General features: G+C 47.4%; 1 protein-coding gene across 3 annotated transcripts in view; it reads right to left on the bottom strand.

Moving 5' to 3' along the window:
- Window positions 1-19,250, bottom strand: part of LOC144732631 (uncharacterized) — a 56,983-nt gene extending 37,733 nt beyond the window's left edge. The window contains exons 1-7 of one of the 3 annotated variants that reach the window (XM_078614133.1): window positions 19,019-19,250; window positions 12,093-12,152; window positions 9,283-9,365; window positions 8,496-8,627; window positions 7,680-7,781; window positions 2,462-2,595; window positions 514-797 (exon numbers count right to left, since the gene is read on the bottom strand). In XM_078614133.1, the coding sequence (XP_078470259.1) occupies window positions 514-797; window positions 2,462-2,595; window positions 7,680-7,781; window positions 8,496-8,627; window positions 9,283-9,365; window positions 12,093-12,108 (751 nt within the window). In that variant the 5' untranslated portion in view covers window positions 12,109-12,152; window positions 19,019-19,250. Of the gene's footprint in view, window positions 1-513; window positions 798-2,461; window positions 2,596-7,679; window positions 7,782-8,495; window positions 8,628-9,282; window positions 9,366-12,092; window positions 12,153-16,170; window positions 16,375-19,018 lie in introns of those variants that run through there. The other 2 variants (XM_078614132.1, XM_078614134.1) reach the window with 2 other exon arrangements.
- Between the last annotated feature and the right edge of the window lie 784 nt (window positions 19,251-20,034).

Below are 20,034 nucleotides of genomic sequence, written 5' to 3'. Positions count from 1 at the left end.
GATCACTAATCACGTCGGTACCATTACGGGATTTAACCCCCAATAATTAGAGTACAAAATGATTATCCGAGGAAAGCCACCTGGTGTCTCCGTAGCAGGGTGGTGGGGGGTGGTTTGTAGCTCAGTGGCAAAATGTTAACGCCTTCGCCTGGTATGCAGGAGGTCTTGGGTTCGAGCCCGACCCTGACGCCTGTATATGTGGAGTTTGCGTGTCTCTCTCTCCCCGTGGTCGCGTGGATTGTTCTCTCGGGTCCTCCGGTTTTTCCCTCCGCATTTAGAATCAACGTCACGCGTTCAGAGTCTTAGGCCGCTATACATTTCCACGCGATGATAAGCACACTTCGTAGGGCTATCATTTGTGATAGCCAGAGCAATGTAAGCTCAGTGGGCCTTACCTGGTAAAAGATTATTATTTTTGAGTTCACAGTGTGGGCGTGAAGAAACCCGCGGCACCGCACCCGCCACCCCTATCCCCCACCCGACTCGCGTCCCACGGTGCCCGGCGGGACATACCGCCGGAAGTCCCCGCGAGCGGCGAGCTCCCGTTCTCTCCGGCGCCGTCCGACTCGCTCGCCGAGTTGCTGTCTCCCGCGGGGCGGCTGTTTCCGAGCAAGCTGCCTCGGCCGTTGCTGCGCCCCAGGTTGGGACCCGGTCCGGGGTGCTGCTGGTCACTGTCGTCGCTGCCGCCGCCGCCACCGGCTTTACTGCTGCCATCGCTCTCTTCGTTGTCTAGGTCGTCGTCGTCGTCGTCATCGCCGTCATGGCCGTCTTCTCCACGGTGCTGCTTGCAGTAGAGTCTGGGGAGGCGGGGCGGAAGTTCCCGCCAGTGTTACAACTGCCACGGAAATTCGCGATTAAAATATTGCCGTTTTCTTTTCATGTCGTCAACGATGATCGAGCGGATGACAATCGATGATTACGCCTACCCACCGGAGGCCAAAGCGCGAGAATGAGATGTACTTAGCGAGCCCAAATTAATGAGTTTGAATGAAAGCTATGAAAAGACTGCACGAGCTCATAGACTGGCTGATCAGATATTGGGTGGGTGGGGGGACGGAGTAGGAATTGCACACCTTTCACACAAAAATGTAATAGCTACGAGTGTTTGACTAAATATGCGAATGCTTTAGTCGACTGGACTGACGATGACGACATGAAATATACAGACAAGTTAGGACTTGACTAAAACTCCACAGGTTGTCGTCAACACAACTAAGACTTCGACTAAACTAAAATAATGCTACATCATGAGACCTCCTTTGCCAGTACCAAAATATGAGAATAGGTTTTCCCCTTTTTTCTGGCAACAAAACAGCTGTGTTAAGATGTTAAAACACCAAACTGAAACATTTTACAAGGAATCATGTCTGCATTAACCACAATACTTGTGGTCAGAATGCAAAAAAACACATTTTCTTGGTTCTTTCGGTAAAGTCACGTAGAAGGGAAATAATAAAATAATAAAAAATTTCACATAGTAAGTAAATATTATTATATTATTTTTATTATTTTATAATTTCCCTTCTACGTGACTTTACCGAAAGAACCAAGAAGATGAATCCCTGCAGTCACGAAAGCTTTAAATCGAAATATATGCATTGTCTTTAAAACAAATTGGTCCACACCAGAGACAGCTTTCTTTTGAGCCTCGTCTCAAACGGTGTTAGACCAGAGGACGCCTTTTGGAGTATGTTTTTTTTGTTTGCATTTTGACCACAAGCATTGTGGTTAATGCAGACGTGATTCCTCGTAAAAGGTTTCAGTTTGGTGTTTTAACATCTTAACACAGCTGTTTTGTTGCCAGAAAAAAGGGGAAAACCTATTCTTGTATAAATAATTCCGGCATCAACACTGGTGCCCATGCACCCACGGTGGAGTTACCTGTTGCTCTGTCGCTGAACAGCTACCATGCTTCATGGCGAACCACACCCGTGGCTTGCTCTCGATACATTGATGAATACATCGCGAGTATAAGAATCGATGTTCAATAGATTAATCGATGCATGCCTACCGTAGGGCAGTACAATCAACGCACGGACATGGGCACTGACCCCATGTGCGTTCATAATAATCATGTTTTTTTTAATGCTTTGTTTACCCAGGAGAGCCTGAGTCCCATCGCTGTTTTTCAGGAGGATGCTGCAAGGTTTTCGTTATAGGGGACGGCAACTGCTATGCATTTCCCAATTGTTGTTGTTGCTACAATGACGCCGGCACGGAATAGCGCGCCGTTATGCGAACGACGTCACGGGACATTTAACGATCCGCCGTGAAGATGGCGCGCAGTAAATGATGCTGAATCACTTCCGTGGTTATCATCAGGGCGGTCTGCCAGATTGGAACCGCGCACCTCTTAAGGCGAAGCGGCGAACGTGCCACCAATGGCTCACATCACAGTCCCTGTGGGGTTACAAACATCGCCGAGGGTTTTGTGCCACTGCAGATCTCAGCCAGCACTCACTTGTAGATGCCCTTCGAGGAGTTCTCTATGATTTTAGCACAGTCCATCTTCCCGCAAACGTAGTGGTAGGTTTTGGAACATTTTTTTATTTCACATCCTATCGTGCCCCCTTGGTTTCTGCATTTGGAGCATTTCTGTCAAAAGAAATCAACAAAAAAATAAAAACGAGCATGAACACCACACAGCCGGGAATGTAGCTGATATCCATTGTTAATTCTGGAGCCCAGCACAAAAACTAAGAAAAATGCTCGACAAAAATATGAACTTACATTTGTTAATGCACCCGAAATGGGATGGGAAGGGGACGGACTGAGCAAGGGGGAGAAGAGAATAAGAAGCAATTGAGGGAGTCTGAAAGCACGGGGGTTAAAGAGGAAGGTTTTGAGGAGAGGAGTTGAAGGCAGAGATGATGAGGCAGAGGTCACAAACGGGTTTTGATTCCTTACCCGTACCCGTACCTGGCCACACCAGAGTCGCAAACGGGCATCCTGCAGTCACGAAAGTTCTAAAATTAAGATTGAACCACTTCTACGGGGAAGTTTTAAACTTATCTTCTTTTTTCCCTCTCTCTGACTACTTGTTCTCTCTGCCTGTGTCCTCTCTTTGGAATGTTCACACTTAAATTCTAACTTAGCAATCTTTGAAATACGTAATCAACCAGGCTATGCGTTAATTGTGTGCTGACCGACCCTCTGTGTTGTATTACATTACATTTCGATATTTTACTAGGTTATTTAATTTTAGTGTGTCCTTCTCCTGATTTTCAGGCTTGCTTGCCGTGTCATCGCACTTGCAGCACCACGTTTTGTTGTCCACTCATTGATATGCTAACTTTTCTCTAACCCCCCTCCCTCTCTCTGCGTCCGCTCTCCTCTGTCTATTTAAGGCCACCCCACAGAGACGATCACCTCTCTCTGTTACCTGTGTTGCTCTCTCTATGTATCTTGGTGATATCTGTCTGCTAATATGTCTGTCTATAGTTTCCTGGTTAGATTTTATGTCGCTATTTCATTATACCTGATGATGATTGCTTGTGTTGCAATCGAAACGTCGTATTCTATTATTTAATTTAATTTATTATTTTATCTTTAGACGTGACTTAACCGAAAGAACCAAATAATAATTCCTGCAGTCATGAAAGTTCTAAAATTAAGAGGGTACCCGTACCCAATACTCGGCCGGGTACGGGTAGCCGGGTATCCAGTAGGGTACGGGTATCGGGTACCCGATTGCGACCTCTGTGATGAAGCCATGTTGCAGGCGCGGGTGGGTTGATTCTAGGAACTTGAATTGTGAGAAGAGACAAGACGTTGGGAAATGAATGACAAACGGTTACTCACCAGTGACTCACGGCCTACCCGTACCCGGCCGCACCAGGGTCGCAAACGGGTACCCGTACCCGACTGGGTACGGGTAGCCGGGTATCGGGTAGGGTACGGGTATCGGGTACCCAATTGCGACCTCTGGGATGAGGTTCCACAGGGTGGGGAGGCCTCGTAGTGAAAATAACAGCCGCCGGTGGCCGAGCAGTGAAACAAAACAATACGGAACGATTTCTCCGCACGGCTGCTTTTTACACTGTAACAGGACCGAATTGTTAAGACATGATCACTCATACCAATAACATCTGACAAACCCGTCCGGCATTAAGTTTAACGGGCACAACCCAGAAATCCCATATCAGCTCGGATCTTTTGTGCTTATAAAAAAGCTGTTGGATATCACGCAATTCTGTAAGGCCAGTAGGGTGAAAGTCTAAAACGAATATTTCATTTTTCAGGAAGTTTATATTTTTCATCAGCATGTTTTTTTTGTTACGTATATATTCAGAAAAAACATCGTTTATTCACAAGCTTGTCAGTGAAACCCCAATTGTAAAGAAGCAGTAAGATGACTCTTTTGTTCTTCGTCTATATTTGATTGTGAAAGATTACAAAAAGGCGTGTGGATACACGGTGGGGGGTGGTGAGCATTACAGTAAAATACTGGAGAGAATGTCAACTTAGGTTGAAAGTGAAGTTTTACAAACTGAATTCAATATCAATATTAGGGTGGTGCGGGCACAGAGTTTTATTCGATTTTATTTTCATTGTTTACACGGATGATCATGTCATTCCGTTTAGACAGTTACCCAGCTATTGTACACGGACACGGGCAATCCGTGGTGCATGACCACAGCAGCAACAAAAGCATCCGAGTACAGGGTCCTTAAGGAAAATTACACACGGCTCTGTGAACCAAACAACCCGAGTTGAAGTCCCGGACATGATCAACATCAGGGGCAAGCGAGATCTGAATCAGTCCTGGCTCCTTCACCAACCCGCACTGAGCAACGTGGTGAGGTTTGGTCAAACAACCACCACGATCGACGCAGCAGGGCAAGTCCTTGTCCCAGCAGCGAATTGACAAAGGGCTGTAAATTAAACTGTTATTAAGTAACCATGACATTTCGATTTAAAGCTTTCGTGACTGCAGGGATTCATCTTCTTGGTTCTTTCGGTAAAGTCACGTAGAAGGGAAATAATAAAATAATAATAAATTAAACATAATAAAATACAATTCTCACGACGTTTTGGCCACAACGCAAGTAGCCGTCCTCAGGTGAAGAACAGGGCTGTCGGAAAGACAGCTTTCACAGCATTCAGACGCTGTCTTTCCGACAGACCTGTTCTTCACCTGAGGACGGCTGCTTGCGTTGTGGCCGAAACGTCGTGAGAATTGTATTTTATTATGTTGTATTTTTTCTTATTTTATTATTTCCCTTCTACGTGACTTTACCGAAAGAACCAAGAAGATAACCATGACATATTGTACATATTCACAGGAAACATTGGCTATTTCATGGCGGGGAAAAATGTGAACAGCTGCAATTGTCAAGACGCGATAACGGACTAGTTGAGGGTTACATTTATACTTTTGCAATACATGATATCGTATTCTGGCTGTGCCATCCATATTCGTGATTGTGTCACTGATAACACAGTCGTTTAACAGGAGCAGTGGTGTCTTTTTTTAAATCTCGGGCAACATATGCAAACGTACTCCTGTGAACTTCCTGGTACATTTCCACGTTTGTTCTCATTTCTCACAAGTGAGGGTTTTTTTCTCTCTCTCTCTCTCACTCGCCTCGTTTTTCACTCCACACCATCGCTACAACAGTCCATGGTTCCTGCTCCCGCGAACTTCACTTCCTGATTCCTCCACCCATGTTTCGTCTCATCCACCACCACACCGAGTTCAACCACCACACTATAGGTCAAAACAACACTCACTCACGCACCCACTCACTCACTCACCACCCTGCAGGTCAAAACACTCACCACTCACTCACTCACTCACCACACTGCAGGTCAAAACAAAACACTGCAGGTCAAAACACAAGTCACTCACTCACTCACCCCCTCACACACTCACTTACCCACTAACTCACTCACTCACCCACCCACTCACCACACCACAGGTCAAAAAACACTCACTCACCCACCCCCTCACTCACTCACCCACCCTCTCACTCACTTACCCACTAACTCACTCACCCACCCACCCACTCACCACACTGCAGGTCAAAACAACACTCACTCACTCACCCACCCACCCCCTCACTCACTCACCCCCTCACTCACTCACTTACCCACTAACTCACTCACCCACCCACTCACCACACTGCAGGTCAAAACAACACTCACTCACTCACCCACCCCCTCACTAACTCACTCACCCACCCCCTCACTCACTCACATACCCACTAACTCACTCACCAACCCACTCACCACACTGCAGGTCAAAACAACACTCACTCACTCACCCACCCCCTCAGTCACTCACTTACCAACTAACTCACTCACCAACCCACTCACCACACTGCAGGTCAAAACAACACTCACTCACTCACTCACACACCCCCTCACACACTCACTTACCCACTAACTCACTCACCACACTGCAGGTCAAAACAAAACACTTGAGGTCAAAACAACACTCACTCACTCACTCATCCACCCCCTCACTCACTCACCCACTAACTCACTCACCCACTCACCACACTGCAGGTCAAAACAACACTCACTCACTCACTCACCCACCCACCCACCCCCTCACTCACTCACTCACCCCCTCACTCACTCACCCCCTCACTCACTCACCCACCCCCTCACTCACTCACTTACCCACTAACTCACTCACCCACCCACCCACTCACCACACTGCAGGTCAAAACAACACTCACTCACCCGATCACCACACTGCAGATCACAACACTTCTCTCTCTGCATCTGCCCATGGACTGCTCCACTTTAGAATTCCCTTCCGTCGTCTCTTTTCCAAAGCTCTTCTGAAAAAATTTGTAAATTCAAGCAACGTATGAACTGTTACCTACTATAATTTCAAGAGTGCTGTTTGTTACTGGCCACTTGGCCTTTTGAGCCTATGCTCATCAACCATGAAAAAAGTTTCAATGTAAAGCTTTCGTGACTGCAGGGATTCATCTTCTTGGTTCTTTCGGTAAAGTCACGTAGAAGGGAAATAATAAAATAATAAAAATAAAACATAATAAAATAATGTTATTTTATTATAAAATAATAAAAATAAAACATAATAAAATAATATGTTATTTTAATAAAATAATATGTTATTTTATTGTTTTATTTTTATTATTTTATTATTTCCCTTCTACGTGACTTTACCGAAAGAATCAAAATAAAACATAATAAAATAATGTTATTTTAATAAAATAATATGTTATTTTATTATGTTTTATTATTATTATTTTATTATTTCCTTCTACGTGACTTTACCGAAAGAACCAAGAACATGAAAAAAGTGTGTTAAAAACACTGTGAAAGAGAAATTGGCCACAGATGATAATTGTGACCCGAATGAAAAGGGGCCCTGAAAGTAAGTGAGACTATGCCGTGTAAATAATGTGCATTATTGAAAAATATATAAATACGTGGAGTCTTTGTGGATTGTCAGTCGTAATAAATAAATTAATAAAAATATCTCGCGGTTTATTCACCACCAAAATATGAATATAATTAATTCATCCAATACAACTTTGGGCCTGAAGACCCATTTCTCAGGAGGGTCCTGTGTATAGGGTTGCTCGGCCAAATCCATTTGGTATATGGTAGGAAGATCGTTCTTTCAAACGACGATGATCGTTGTTGTAAATGATAACAACTTCATTGGGACGAGAGTGCCAGTGGTGAAGCAGACTCACTATTCTCTTCCCGCGCTTTATCTCTTTCATAACCGTCTTGACGTCAAAACTTCCAAACTCCCCGCTCGACTTTGGGCCTTCAATTGTTCCGGATGAAAACAGCTGTGGAGCAAATGGAAGGTGACATACCTGATCAATTGCAATACAAAAATAATAGATTTATTGACACATTCATGGGCTGAGACCAACAAAATCTTTAAACGAGAGAACTTGGTCTAATTGCAGGTGGCCGATACCCAGATTCGAACCCAAGAACCAGAGGTCGCAACCGGGTACCCGATACCCGTACCCTACCCGATACCCGGCTACCCGTACCCGGCCAGGTACGGGTACGGGTACCCGTTGGCGACCCTGGTGCTGCCGGGTACAGGTACGGGTAGGCCGTGAGTCACTGGTGAGCAACCGTTTGTCACTCATTTCGGGTAGGGTACGGGTACGGGTAGCGTACGGGTACCCGTACCCGGCCGGGTACGGGTACCCATTTGCGACCCTGGTGCGGCCGGGTACGGGTAAGGAATCAAAACCCGTTTGCGACCTCTGCCAAGGACCCTCAGCCGTGCCGGCTCAGCATCTCTGAGTTTTGAGCCACCCCAACATCTCCGTGCAACTCTTCATGCTAGAATAGAACAGAGCCATCTCTGATATCCCTTCGCGAGTATCTTGGTCTGCGCAGTAGAGGGCAGCTATTTTCCCACCGCGCTCTGCCGTATAATTTTAACCCAGCATCTCAGCGGTGTTGGCCCAGTGCCTCCGACCTCCCGAGTTGCTCCCTTTGGTTAAAATGAATTCACTTGAGCCACCGGGCAACGTCCTCACCAAGCACTTGTGGTGCGCCGCGATCTTTTTGGAAGACACGTAGAGCTTTCCCAGCATCAGCACGTCGTCGCCCTTGTGGCAGAAGCTACACTTGGTGTCAGGGTCTGTCCTAGCGGTGGAGGAGTGGGCGCCCTAGAGTCGTGGAGGGGTGGGGCGAGACGGGGGGGGGGAGAGTGGTTTGGCAAGAGTGAGGAGGCAAGACGAGGGAGCACGAGGTGAAGGTCAGTCGCTGGCGAAAAAAAGCATTGACGAGGGTTTGCACAGGTTAACGATGTGACAGGAGCAGAAAGAGAACGTTTTTACCTGCAGTGTGGTGAGTGGGTGAGTGAGTGAGTGGTATGGTGATTGAACACAGTATGCATGAGACAAAATAGTGTAGTTGCCCAAGTTTTTAGCACGAGCGTAAGAACCGACGAGTGAAGTTTACCGGAACAACGACAACGGTCGTAGTAATGCAAGATGCAATGGGGAGAAATATATTCACGTGCTGATACGAGGGCTGTGGACTGAGTGGTGGCGTAGTGGTTAGTGCAGTGCGCTTTGACCCCACCGACCTGAGTTCGATTCCCGGCTTCGGTTAACATCACTCCTCCCCACCCCCCACTTCAGCAACCCACATTGACCATTGTGAAGTACAGCTAAACAACCCCCAGGGACAGACAAAGCTTGGGGAGGGTTTCATCGAGCAGTGAATGAACACAGGGCTGAGAATGATTACTGTGATCGATCAGAATGCATGTCAGGATGACTTCGGTTGTGGGGAAGGGGAGGGGGGGGTCGTCGTTACCCGTGAACTGCCAGGCGTCTGTTCCTGTCCATGCTTCGAGGAGACGGTAGACTTTCCCTCTCGGCGGTGTGCCCCCCCCGCCTCTGTGGACAGAGAGTGGAAGGGACACGGGGCCACGGTGGAGTTCGTTCTCATGCCAACCAGCCCTTCCGCTGCCAAGTCGGTGCTCCTACCACCACACTCGGGCGGTGTTAATGTAGCCAGCATGTTTTTATTACAGTCACCGTCTTAGTCTATGCGACCTGGGGAAATGGAGTCAAGTCTTAGTCTGCAGATTTCATGTCGATTTAAAGCTTTCGTGACTGCAGGGATTCATCTTCTTGGTTCTTTCGGTAAAGTCATGTAGAAGGGAAATAATAAAATAAAAATAAAACATAATAAAATACAATTCTCACGACGTTTCGGCCACAACGCCATTCAGCCGCTGTCTTTCCAACAGACTTGTTCTTCACCTGAGGACGGCTGCTTGTGTTGTGGCCGAAACGTCGTGAGAATTGTATTTTATTATGTTTTATTTTTATTATTTTATTATTTCCCTTCTACGTGACTTTACCGAAAGAACCAAGAAGGAGATTTCATGTCGTCAAAATCGCTTAGTCTAATCGACTTAAAGCAGTCTTGGTTATTTAATGTTGGTGTCGTGCTCTGGCACGGTAGTAAGAGCAGTTTACGCAAATGCTGTCGCAAGAGGCCACGTGTCTGGCACCAGCGGTCCTTCGCTGACCATGCGTGATGAGATAATGCACGACACCCGCCACTCAGTAAATACTTTCCATACATATATGGTCAATTACCATTGTTTAGATCTCTCAGTGTCGCAAGATTGATCTTAGTCTGCCGTCTTTATTCAGACAAGTTAATGTTGTCTCACCAGAGCCAGTCATCCCTTGGCCTGATGTTAGGGTTAGGGCAGTCGTAGTCACCTTCATGCTTGATAATTTTAGCAGAATAAAAAAATAAATTTTGCTAAAAACGCAGACGTCCCTTCAATTGGTAGCCTTATCCGTACTAGGAGCACACCTTATTCTATGCCCTGCAAAGAGTGTTTATTGTATATCAAAGAAAGTGCAAATTGTAAATCTCCAAGTGAAAACTCACTCTCCGCACGTGTTAGAATGACACGAGTCGCCTTAAGTTTGACAAATTTAAATTTTTCATGACAGTCGTTTTTCTTTTTCTTTTTGTTCCGATTGCCTTGCTTCATTGTGGTCCTGTTATGCTTGGTGTCAATGAGCTAAAAAGTTAAAAACAAAAACTGTTCTATTCACAATACTCGTAACAAACGTATTTCCCCTGTTGGAGAAACAGGCCGAATGTCGTGAAAACAAAAGGTCGGAAGATCCACTACGATGGACGTGATTGACATTTCTCATCAGAGCGTGCGCCCGTTGTTTGCAGCCGTCAAGTTAAACGTGGCTCAATCCGCGTGTAAATGTCACACGAGCGGTGCTGGGTTGAGCGCTGGCTGGAGATGAAGAATTCTGTTTCCTCTTTTCTCCTGTATTTGAAAGCATAACTGGGGCGCCGCGGTAGCCTGGTATGCAGGAGGTCGTGCGTTCGATCCCGACCCCGACGCCTGTATATGTGGAGTTTGCATGCTCTCCCCATGGTCACGTGGATTTTTCGATGGGTCCTCCGGGTTTTCCCTCCACAGTTTAACACGTAGGCTTTCGCGACCAATATTATTCATAATCAACGTTTTTTGGGTTTAGATCGCGTTATTTATAAATGTGTCGTAACCCTCCACCACCAGACACGGCCAATCAGTAAAAAAGTGTCACGTTGACAAAAGACAAATAGTGGGCTAAAGCAGTGAACTATTTCCCTCCACATTTAGAAATATGCGTTCAGAGTATTGGGCTGCTATGAATTCTCACAATTGTGGCCAGGTCGCTTCTGAAAACGAGCCATAGAACTCAGCGGGCCTTACTTGGTAAAATAAAAGTTTAGTTTTAGTTTAAAACTTGGGGGTGCGTGTTATAATCCTGTACGCATGTGACCAGATTTGTATAACATTATTGACACTGGCCTCAAGCCCAGAAAACATTCTAGGGCTTAATTTCTCACTCAATAGTTTCCACAATCCTGTTAGGCTGGCTTTGGCAGCAGAAGACACTACCATTAGAGTACAAACTATGCCTAGCCCTGATAATCCTACGTTATTATACCATATATTCCGACAACATTATGAACAGGTTTATAAAACCAATAAGGCGAGATGTGTCGTGCCAAAAATAATTCCCGGAACAGCATTACGGACTGTTCCAAGGGAAAAACTATGCACTGGGTTACATCTTACTTATCTGAGTGTTATGAATCAAGAGGCTCAGGTTACGCATTCCACAAGTAGTGACTAATCCCATATCTGCATTTCCCATAAATATGCTAATTTCATCTTGATATGCAAATTATTTTGTCAATGCGCTCTTCCCCCTCCAACCCAGCTTAAATATACGCTGCCAAGCCTGGTGGTGCTTCATTCAGACGCTGTCTTTCCAACAGACCTGTTCTTCACCTGAGGACGGCTGCTTGCGTTGTGGCCGAAACGTCGTGAGAATTATTTTGTTTTATTCTGTTTTATTATTATTATTTCATTATTTCCCTTCTACGTGACTTTACCGAAAGAACCAAGAAGATGAATCCCTGCAGTCACGAAAGCTTTAAATCGAAATTTAAAATAAAAATGTATTATGGTTCATTTTCATTATTTTATTATTTCCCTTCTACGTGACTTTACCGAAAGAACCAAGAAGATGAATCCCTGCAGTCACGAAAGCTTTAAATCGAAATTTAGGCTCAGGTTACTGTACCTGCATTTCCGGGCATCTGCTCCACTCTCGCGTTGCTCGCTGGTGGCGGAGGTGAAGGCCCTGACCGAGAGATCGCAACACTTTCAATCATCAGTACACATCTCTCTCTCTCTCTCTCGCCATTACAATGGCTATTGGCAGGGGTTCACGTAACCTTATACACGAGGTTCTCACACGAGCATCGGCAGACATGAAATTGGTATGCACCAAACTTATGCCTCGGTTATCCAATCTGCCGTTGAGCCAAATCCCATCGAGAAAGTCAGAATATTCCCGTTTGTTCAAAGCACTCACGATGGGCACCATTTCCTGCTGTGTTCGTCGTCTTCTGAGCCGTTAAAAAGCAGACCCCAGAATTCAACCGATTTCAGTTTTTCTGGCAAGGCTGAAGGAGTTAAGTCTGCAGCGGTATTAATCATTAATCCGTGCACCGCCTGTATCACCGTGATGATCACTTCCAATGTTTTACACCAAGCCGCTTTAGAGATAAGTTTTAGTCGGAGTTGCAAATAGGCGCTACATGTTTGTATTCATGAAATGCGAGTAAAAAATATTATTTTAAGAGAGAGATTGGTGATGTTCTTGATTTGCTCTCCGTTGCCATCGCTCAAGTGGACGACTTCATCGTTCCTCTTATTGAGATATGCGTCTGACATTGTACCAACAACTTGTAGACGTTCCTTCTTTTTCAGTTTTTATTGTCAGCAAGATTTGGTTGAGCAAGATGTAACGGTGTGGACGAGCGCTATCGCGCCGGGGGCGAGCCGAGGTGGCCAAGGTTACATGGGGTCAAGGGGGGCTGGGTGGGGAGGGGCTGGGTGGAGAGGATGGGGCTGGGTGGGGGGTGGGAGGGGTGGGGGTGGGTGAGGAGGGGCTGGTTACCCCGTGGTGCCCTTATAAAACTCAACGTTTAACCTACTCACGCCGGCTTGTGCCCGCCCTCACAGTCGGGCATATTTGCGGAATACACCACACCGCCGTTGACCCTGGCGATTGACCGAGCAACCCAACGTTCCTACCAGCTCCCTCCGCAGGAATGTGTTTCCTGTTTGTCGCGGTCAAATCTTGTCATCAAAATTTCGTCCACTTCCCGTTGTCCAATCAATTCCACATTTTGCACACGTGCTCAGATCCGGTGACAATGAATGCCTGTATCAAAATCGGCATCAATTAATCAATTAACTCGCTACTTTAAAGCAATTAACATTTTGTATGGACGCCTTATTATTTATATATTTGTGTAGGTAAAAAACGCTCGCACAAGAAGCAGGCGCCGCGTGTCTCAGGCGGCATTGACCAAGTTTCTCGACCGCGAGTTAAACCAAGTTGTTAATAAAACCGTTGTTTTTAAAAAAACTTTTTTTAAAGGAGTTTATTCTGTACACGTTTTATTGTGACGGTCACGTGATTGTGGACACACGGGGGCGCTGTGTAGATGCTGCTTGCCGAGGGTTTTTGAAGAGTTGGCTATACTTGGTTGTCAGGAAATTATTATTATCCGCAACAAGTGGTTCCTGTCCTTGTGCGTAATGCGTCAATGGTGCATAACGAACCAATGCACAGTCAATAAATTCCAAATATTGTTAAGATTCTCTGTATTCCGGATCGAGTTATTGACCATCTTTCTGTCGCCGTTAAAGCAAGTAAAAAAAAATTCCGCGTTGGTTACCCCGTATCACATTGAGCGCATTGCATGGAGGAGAACACATTCCTGCGGAGGGAGCTGGTAGGAACGTTGGGTTGCTCGGTCAATGGCCAGGGTCAACGGCGGCGTGGTGTATTCCGCAAATATGGCCGACGGTGAGGGCGGGCACAAGCCGTCGTGAGTAGGTTAAACGTTGAGTTTTATAAGGGCACCACGGGGTGACCAGCCCCTCCCCACCCAGCCCCACCCCTCCCACCCCCCTCCCTACCCCCCCCATCCAGCCCCTCCCCACCCAGCCCTCCCCACCCTCCCCTCCCCACCCAGCCCTCCCCACCCTCCCCACCCAGCCACTCTCCACCCAGCCCCACCCCTCCCATTTTTGGATGCACGACGGACGGACACAATAATCCCATGTGGGTTGGTGGAACCAGGTGAGGTTCCTACCAGTAAAATGGATCTGAAATCCTCTCTCTCCTAGATATTAATAATAAAAAGAGCAACCCTCACACAAGACACAATCTACACCAACTCTGGGTTGAGCATCCAGCCACGGCACGGAGGTTGTTGTGTTTCACCCGCACCTCCGATTAGCACGGTGCGAAATAAGTTCAACATGCATACATAGCGTGCACGCAACGACAGCACATCGCGTTACAATGTATATCCTTACGCTCATGTGTGTGGTGTGTGCGTGTGCGTGTGGTGTGCGTGTGGTGTGCGTGTGGTGTGCGTGTGGTGTGCGTGTGGTGTGTGTGTGTGCGTGTGGTGTGCGTGTGGTGTGCGTGTGGTGTGTGCGTGTGGTGTGCGTGTGGCGTGTGTGTGGTGTGCGTGTGTGCGTGTGGTGTGTGTGGTGTGTATACGTGTGGTGTGTGTGTGCGTGTGGTGTGTGTGCGTGTGGTGTGCGTGTGGTGTGTGTGCGTGTGGTGTGCGTGTGGTGTGCGTGTGGTGTGCGTGTGGTGTGCGTGTGGTGTGGTGTGTGGTGTGTATACGTGTGGTGTGTGTGTGGTGTGTGTGTGGTGTGTGTGTGGTGTGTGTGTGGTGTGTGTGTGGTGTGTGTACGTGTGGGGTGTGTACGTGTGGTGTGTGTGTGGTGTGTGTGGTGTGTGTGTGGTGTGGTGTGTGCGCGTGTGGAGTGTGTGCGTGTGGTGTGTGTGTGGTGTGTGTGCGTGTGATGCGTGTGGTGTAGTGTGGTGTGTGTGTACGGTGTGTGTGGTGTGCGGTGTGTGTGGTGTGTATACGTGTGGTGTGTGTGGTGTGTGTGTGGTGTGTGTGTGTGCGTGTGGTGTGTGTGGTGTGTATACATGTGGTGTGTGTGTGGTGTGTGTGTGGTGTGTGTACGTGTGGGGTGTGTACGTGTGGTGTGTGTGTGGTGTGTGTGGTGTGTGTGTGGTGTGTGTGTGGTGTGTGCGCGTGTGGAGTGTGTGCGTGTGGTGTGTGTGGTGTGTGATGCGTGTGGTGTAGTGTGGTGTGTGTGTACGGTGTGGTGTGTGTGGTGTGCGGTGTGTGTGGTGTGCGGTGTGTGTGGTGTGTATACGTGTGGTGTGTGTGGTGTGTGTGTGGTGTGTGTACGTGTGGGGTGTGCACGTGTGGTGTGTGTGGTGTGTGTACGTGTGGTGTGTGTGTGTGTACGTGTGGTGTGTGTGTGGTGTGTGTGTACGTGTGGTGTGTGTGTGTGTGTGTACGGGTGGTGTATGTGGTGTGTGTGTGTGTGGTGTGTGTGTGGTGTGTGTGGTGTATACGTGTGGTGTGTGTGTGTGCGTGGTGTGTGTGGTGTGTGTGTACGTGTGGTGTGTGTGGTGTGCGCGTGGTGTGTGTGCGTGGTGTGTGTTCGTGGTGTGTGTGTGGTGTGTGCGGTTTGTGTGGTGTGTGTGTGGTGTGTGTGTGCGTGGTGTGTGTGCGTGGTGTGTGTGGTGTGCGTGGTGTGTGTGGTGTGTGTGGTGTGTGTGTGGTGTGTGTGTGGTGTGTGTACGTGTGGTGTGTGTGTGGTGTGTGGTGTGTGTACGTGTGGTGTGTGTACGTGTGGTGTACGTGTGGTGTGCGTGTGGTGTGCGTGTGGTGTGCGTGTGGTGTGCGTGTGGTGTGTGTGTGTGGTGTGTGTGTGTGGTGTGTGTGCGTGGTGTGTGTGTGGTGTGTGCGTGGTGTGTGTGGTGTGTGTGTGGTGTGTGTGTGGTGTGTGCGTGGTGTGTGTGCGTGGTGTGTGTGTGTGGTGTGTGCGTGTGGTGTGCGTGTGGTGTGTGTGCGGTGTGTGTGTGTGGTGTGTGTGTGTGGTGTGTGTGCGTGGTGTGTGTGTGGTGTGTGTGTGGTGTGTGCGTGGTGTGTGTGGTGTGTGTGTGGTGTGTGTGTGGTGTGTGCGTGGTGTGTGCGCGTGGTGTGTGTGTGTGGTGTGTGTGTGCGTGTGGTGTGTGTGTACGCGTGGTGTGTGCGCGTGCTTACAGACAGCAGCGTCAAACGCACAGTGCCCGCTGCCACCCCCACACTGTCGTCGTATAAAGTCAAAATAAACAAACAAAACCTCTCTCTCTCTCTCTACACACACAGAAAGCGATCACATCCCAGACGAGGAGAACGCTGCTGACTGCTCGATGGGCCCCAGTAAAACGTGACGGAGCGACACGGGGGTGGCCCCGGAACGTGTGTAGGCTGCGTCAGAGCGGCTCGATTCAAGCACCAACCCCCCACCCCGCGGTGGCGACAACGGCTCACTTAAAAAAACACAAATCAAAGGGAAAATTGAAATTTCGTCGTTGGCAAAGGTGGAATTTCCCAATGCGCCCTCCCGTTTGCAGGTCTGGTATTAGTGGGGGATGGAGTCTTAAGCCATGAAGGCACAACCGCCTTTTATCCACCAAAATCAGGATGATGGGCTGAGTCAATTCCTCAAGCGGGAGTTGAACTCGGACTCCTAATTTTATCCACCAAAATCAGGATGATGGGCTGAGTCAATTCCTCAAGCGGGAGTTGAACTCGGACTCCTAATTTTATCCACCAAAATCAGGATGATGGGCTGAGTCAATTCCTCAAGCGGGAGTTGAACTCGGACTCCTAATTTTATCCACCAAAATCAGGATGATGGGCTGAGTCAATTCCTCAAGCGGGAGTTGAACTCGGACTCCTAATTTTATCCACCAAAATCAGGATGATGGGCTGAGTCAATTCCTCAAGCGGGAGTTGAACTCGTACTCCTGTTTACAGCTCTCAAGAGCCGGTGGTGGAAATCTTCTTGGTTCTTTCGGTAAAGTCACGTAGAAGGGTAATAATAAAGTAATAAAAATAAAACATAATAAAATACAATTCTCACGACGTTTCGGCCACAACGCAAGCAGCCGTCCTCAGGTGAAGAACAGGGCTGTCGGAAAGACAGCGTCTGAATGAACACCACCGAATGTCACGTTCCTATAGTGGGGGCTGAGTCTTAAGCCATCAGGGGCCATCCATTTAGTGGGTACGCAAAAATCTGTCCAAACTTGACCCCCTTCCCTGTACGCAAGCGGACTTTTGACACGTTTTACCCCTTGACCCTCCCCTCCCCCTCGAATCCTATAGAACGGCCGATATTTAATCCCCGCAGAAACGATGAAGGATTAATAATATTAACGCGTTTAAGCAAACAGATCGTCCACCGCCGGACTATCTAACTCATTTGAAGGCCAAAGTAGAAACATTATTGTCGAGGCTTCAGCCCCCCGCCCCGTTTCCTATGCGCACATTGTCAGTAGACCCCCCCTCCATGCGTACGTACTAAATGGATGGCAGCTAAGGGGTCGTCCATAAATGACGTCACGCACCTAGGGGGTCAGACATTTGTGACGATGTGTGACGAAGGGGGGGGGGGTGAGAAATGTGACGTCACATCAGAATGTTTTCGTCTACATTACGAGGCGATTCCCACCCCCCCCCATGTGGAGTGACGTCACCCGCTCATGATTATTAATGAGGGGGGCTGGTCGACGTAGAGTGACGTCACCCGCGTTACACACACACATTCTTGGCTCATTGTAGTAGTAATAGGCGACGTTTCGGACACTGCCTGTTTATACTGGTAGGAACGAAGTGAACCAGCCTACAATAGATTATATCGTCCATCCGTCCGATGTCCGATTAGGTGTAGCAACATCGCCCCCTACTGCAAACACTTGGCAGGACCCTACAACAACCTTTAGACTCAGTGAGGCTTTCCTGGCTAAACAAGTGTAACATTCCCTTATAATTCCCTGAGAAAGCTTTTAATTAAAACATTTAAATGAATGAGGCTTTCCTGGCTAAACAAGTGTAACATTCCCTTATAATTCCCTGAGATGGCTTTTAATTAAAACATTGAAATTAAAAATTAACTCACAGCGGCCTAAAGCTAGGCCTAAAGCCTAGAACTAGGCCTCAAACTCTCCCTTCGTATCGTACCCCCGTCATTTCATTTTATTATCGCCATTCATTTGTTCGTTCCTACCAGCCCACCCCGCAGGGACTTGTTTATTTCCACCTTTGCGGAAAATGTCACAGGGGCAGAGCGAGCGGCTCGCCAATCGCTAAGCTACGAGTTCAACTCCTGGTTGAGGGATTGACGCAGCCCATCATCCTGATTTTGCCGCGTAAAATAAGTACCACCATTGTGTGCGGAAGTCTAAGGTGGTGATGTCTTAGGGGCCGTCCATAAATGACGTCACGAGATTTTGGACGATTTTTGACCTCCCCCCCCCCCCCTTCGTCACACGGCGTCACAAAAAGTCAGACCCCCCCCCCTCAAATATGACGTCACAAAGCTCTGCCCCCCTCCCCAAAAAAACATGTCATTGTAGTGCTCATTTAATGTGGCGCTGCACTCTGATGTTGTAGAAGAAAACATTTATTAAAACATCTATTTAATTAAGTAGAACGCGTTGTCTATATTTATTTAAAGTTGCGCATTTTGATGTGACGTCACATTTCTCAACCCCCCCCCCCCTCGTCACAAATGTCTGACACCCTCCCCCCTAGGTGCGTGACGTCATTTATGGACGGCCCCTTTGAAGTTTGAATGTTTCTCTGCCAGTGGTCAACACGACGCATTTAGAGTATTTGGCTGCTATAAACTTCCACGTGATGATAAGCCAATACGCTGAGCAATCATTTGTGAAAGCCGGGTCGCTTCTGAAAAAAAAAACTACATAGCCTCAGTGGGGTGTTACACATGGTACAATAACACATAGTTTATAGTTTAGTTTAAAATAGATAATCGCATTCAAAGTCAAGATATAATCACGCAGTGATTTGCTGCTCAAATGATCATTGAGGCACTGGTTCTCACCTTCTGTTCACATCCCTGGGTCAGAGCAACATTGCCTCAGTGGGGGTTTACACCTGTTGAAATATAAATAAGTAACATTAAAAAAACGTTTTTTAAACACGCTTTTATAAAATGTACTAGTAATGGCAGAACTCCACGACTCCAGGAAGTGGCCCCGAAGCTTGCCACAACGTAAGGGACCGTGGCCAATTACAGCCAACGTCAGTTGAGCGTGGACAATTATAGCCAAGCCGAAACATAACATGTAAAAAAGATTGTTTAAAAATATAGATTTTTTTATGAAAGAATATAACATTGTCATCAGTATGACATAAGGGTCCGTCCATAAATGACGTCACGCGATTTTGGACAATTTTTGACCCCCCCCCCTTCGTCACATGGCGTCACAAAAAGTCAGACCCCCCCCCTCAAATATGACGTCACAAAGCTTTGCCCCCCCCCAAATAAAACATGCTTCAAATCGCTTTAAACGATTGTCATTGTAGTGCGTATTTAATGTGGCGCTGCACTCCGATGTTGTAGGAGAAAACATTTATTAAACGTATATTTAATTAAGTAGAACGTGTTGTCTATATTTATTTAAAGTTGCGCATTTTGATGTGACGTCACATTTCTCACCCCCCCCCCTCGTCACACATCGTCACAAATGTCTGACCCCCCCCCCCTAGGTGCGTGACGTCATTTATTGACGGTCCCGAAGTATACCAAGTTTGCAGTCGATACCACATTGGGACGTGGATTAAAATTGAGTTACAAGATTTGAAGATACAACAACGACAACAACAGACAGAGTGAGTTAAAATAAAGCGTGTAAAAAAAGTTTAGTTTTAAAGTTGAGTTAAACTTTCTAAATTTAGAGGTAAAAAAACCCCTCTGGTCTGGCATCAAGTCTCCCGCGTTGTTATTGACAGGGCGGGGCTATTCACGGGCCGGGGCCATCGCCCCCCCCTCACCCCCCCCCCGCTCAGCACGTGGCAAGCCACCCTCGTGCGCGCCAGCCAATAGGACGGGGGCCC

The sequence above is a fragment of the Lampetra planeri genome, chromosome 43 (assembly GCF_965212315.1).
Source record: "Lampetra planeri chromosome 43, kcLamPlan1.2.h2, whole genome shotgun sequence".
Taxonomy (NCBI): domain Eukaryota; kingdom Metazoa; phylum Chordata; class Hyperoartia; order Petromyzontiformes; family Petromyzontidae; genus Lampetra; species Lampetra planeri.
This window is presented reverse-complemented; position numbering and strand designations above follow the sequence as displayed.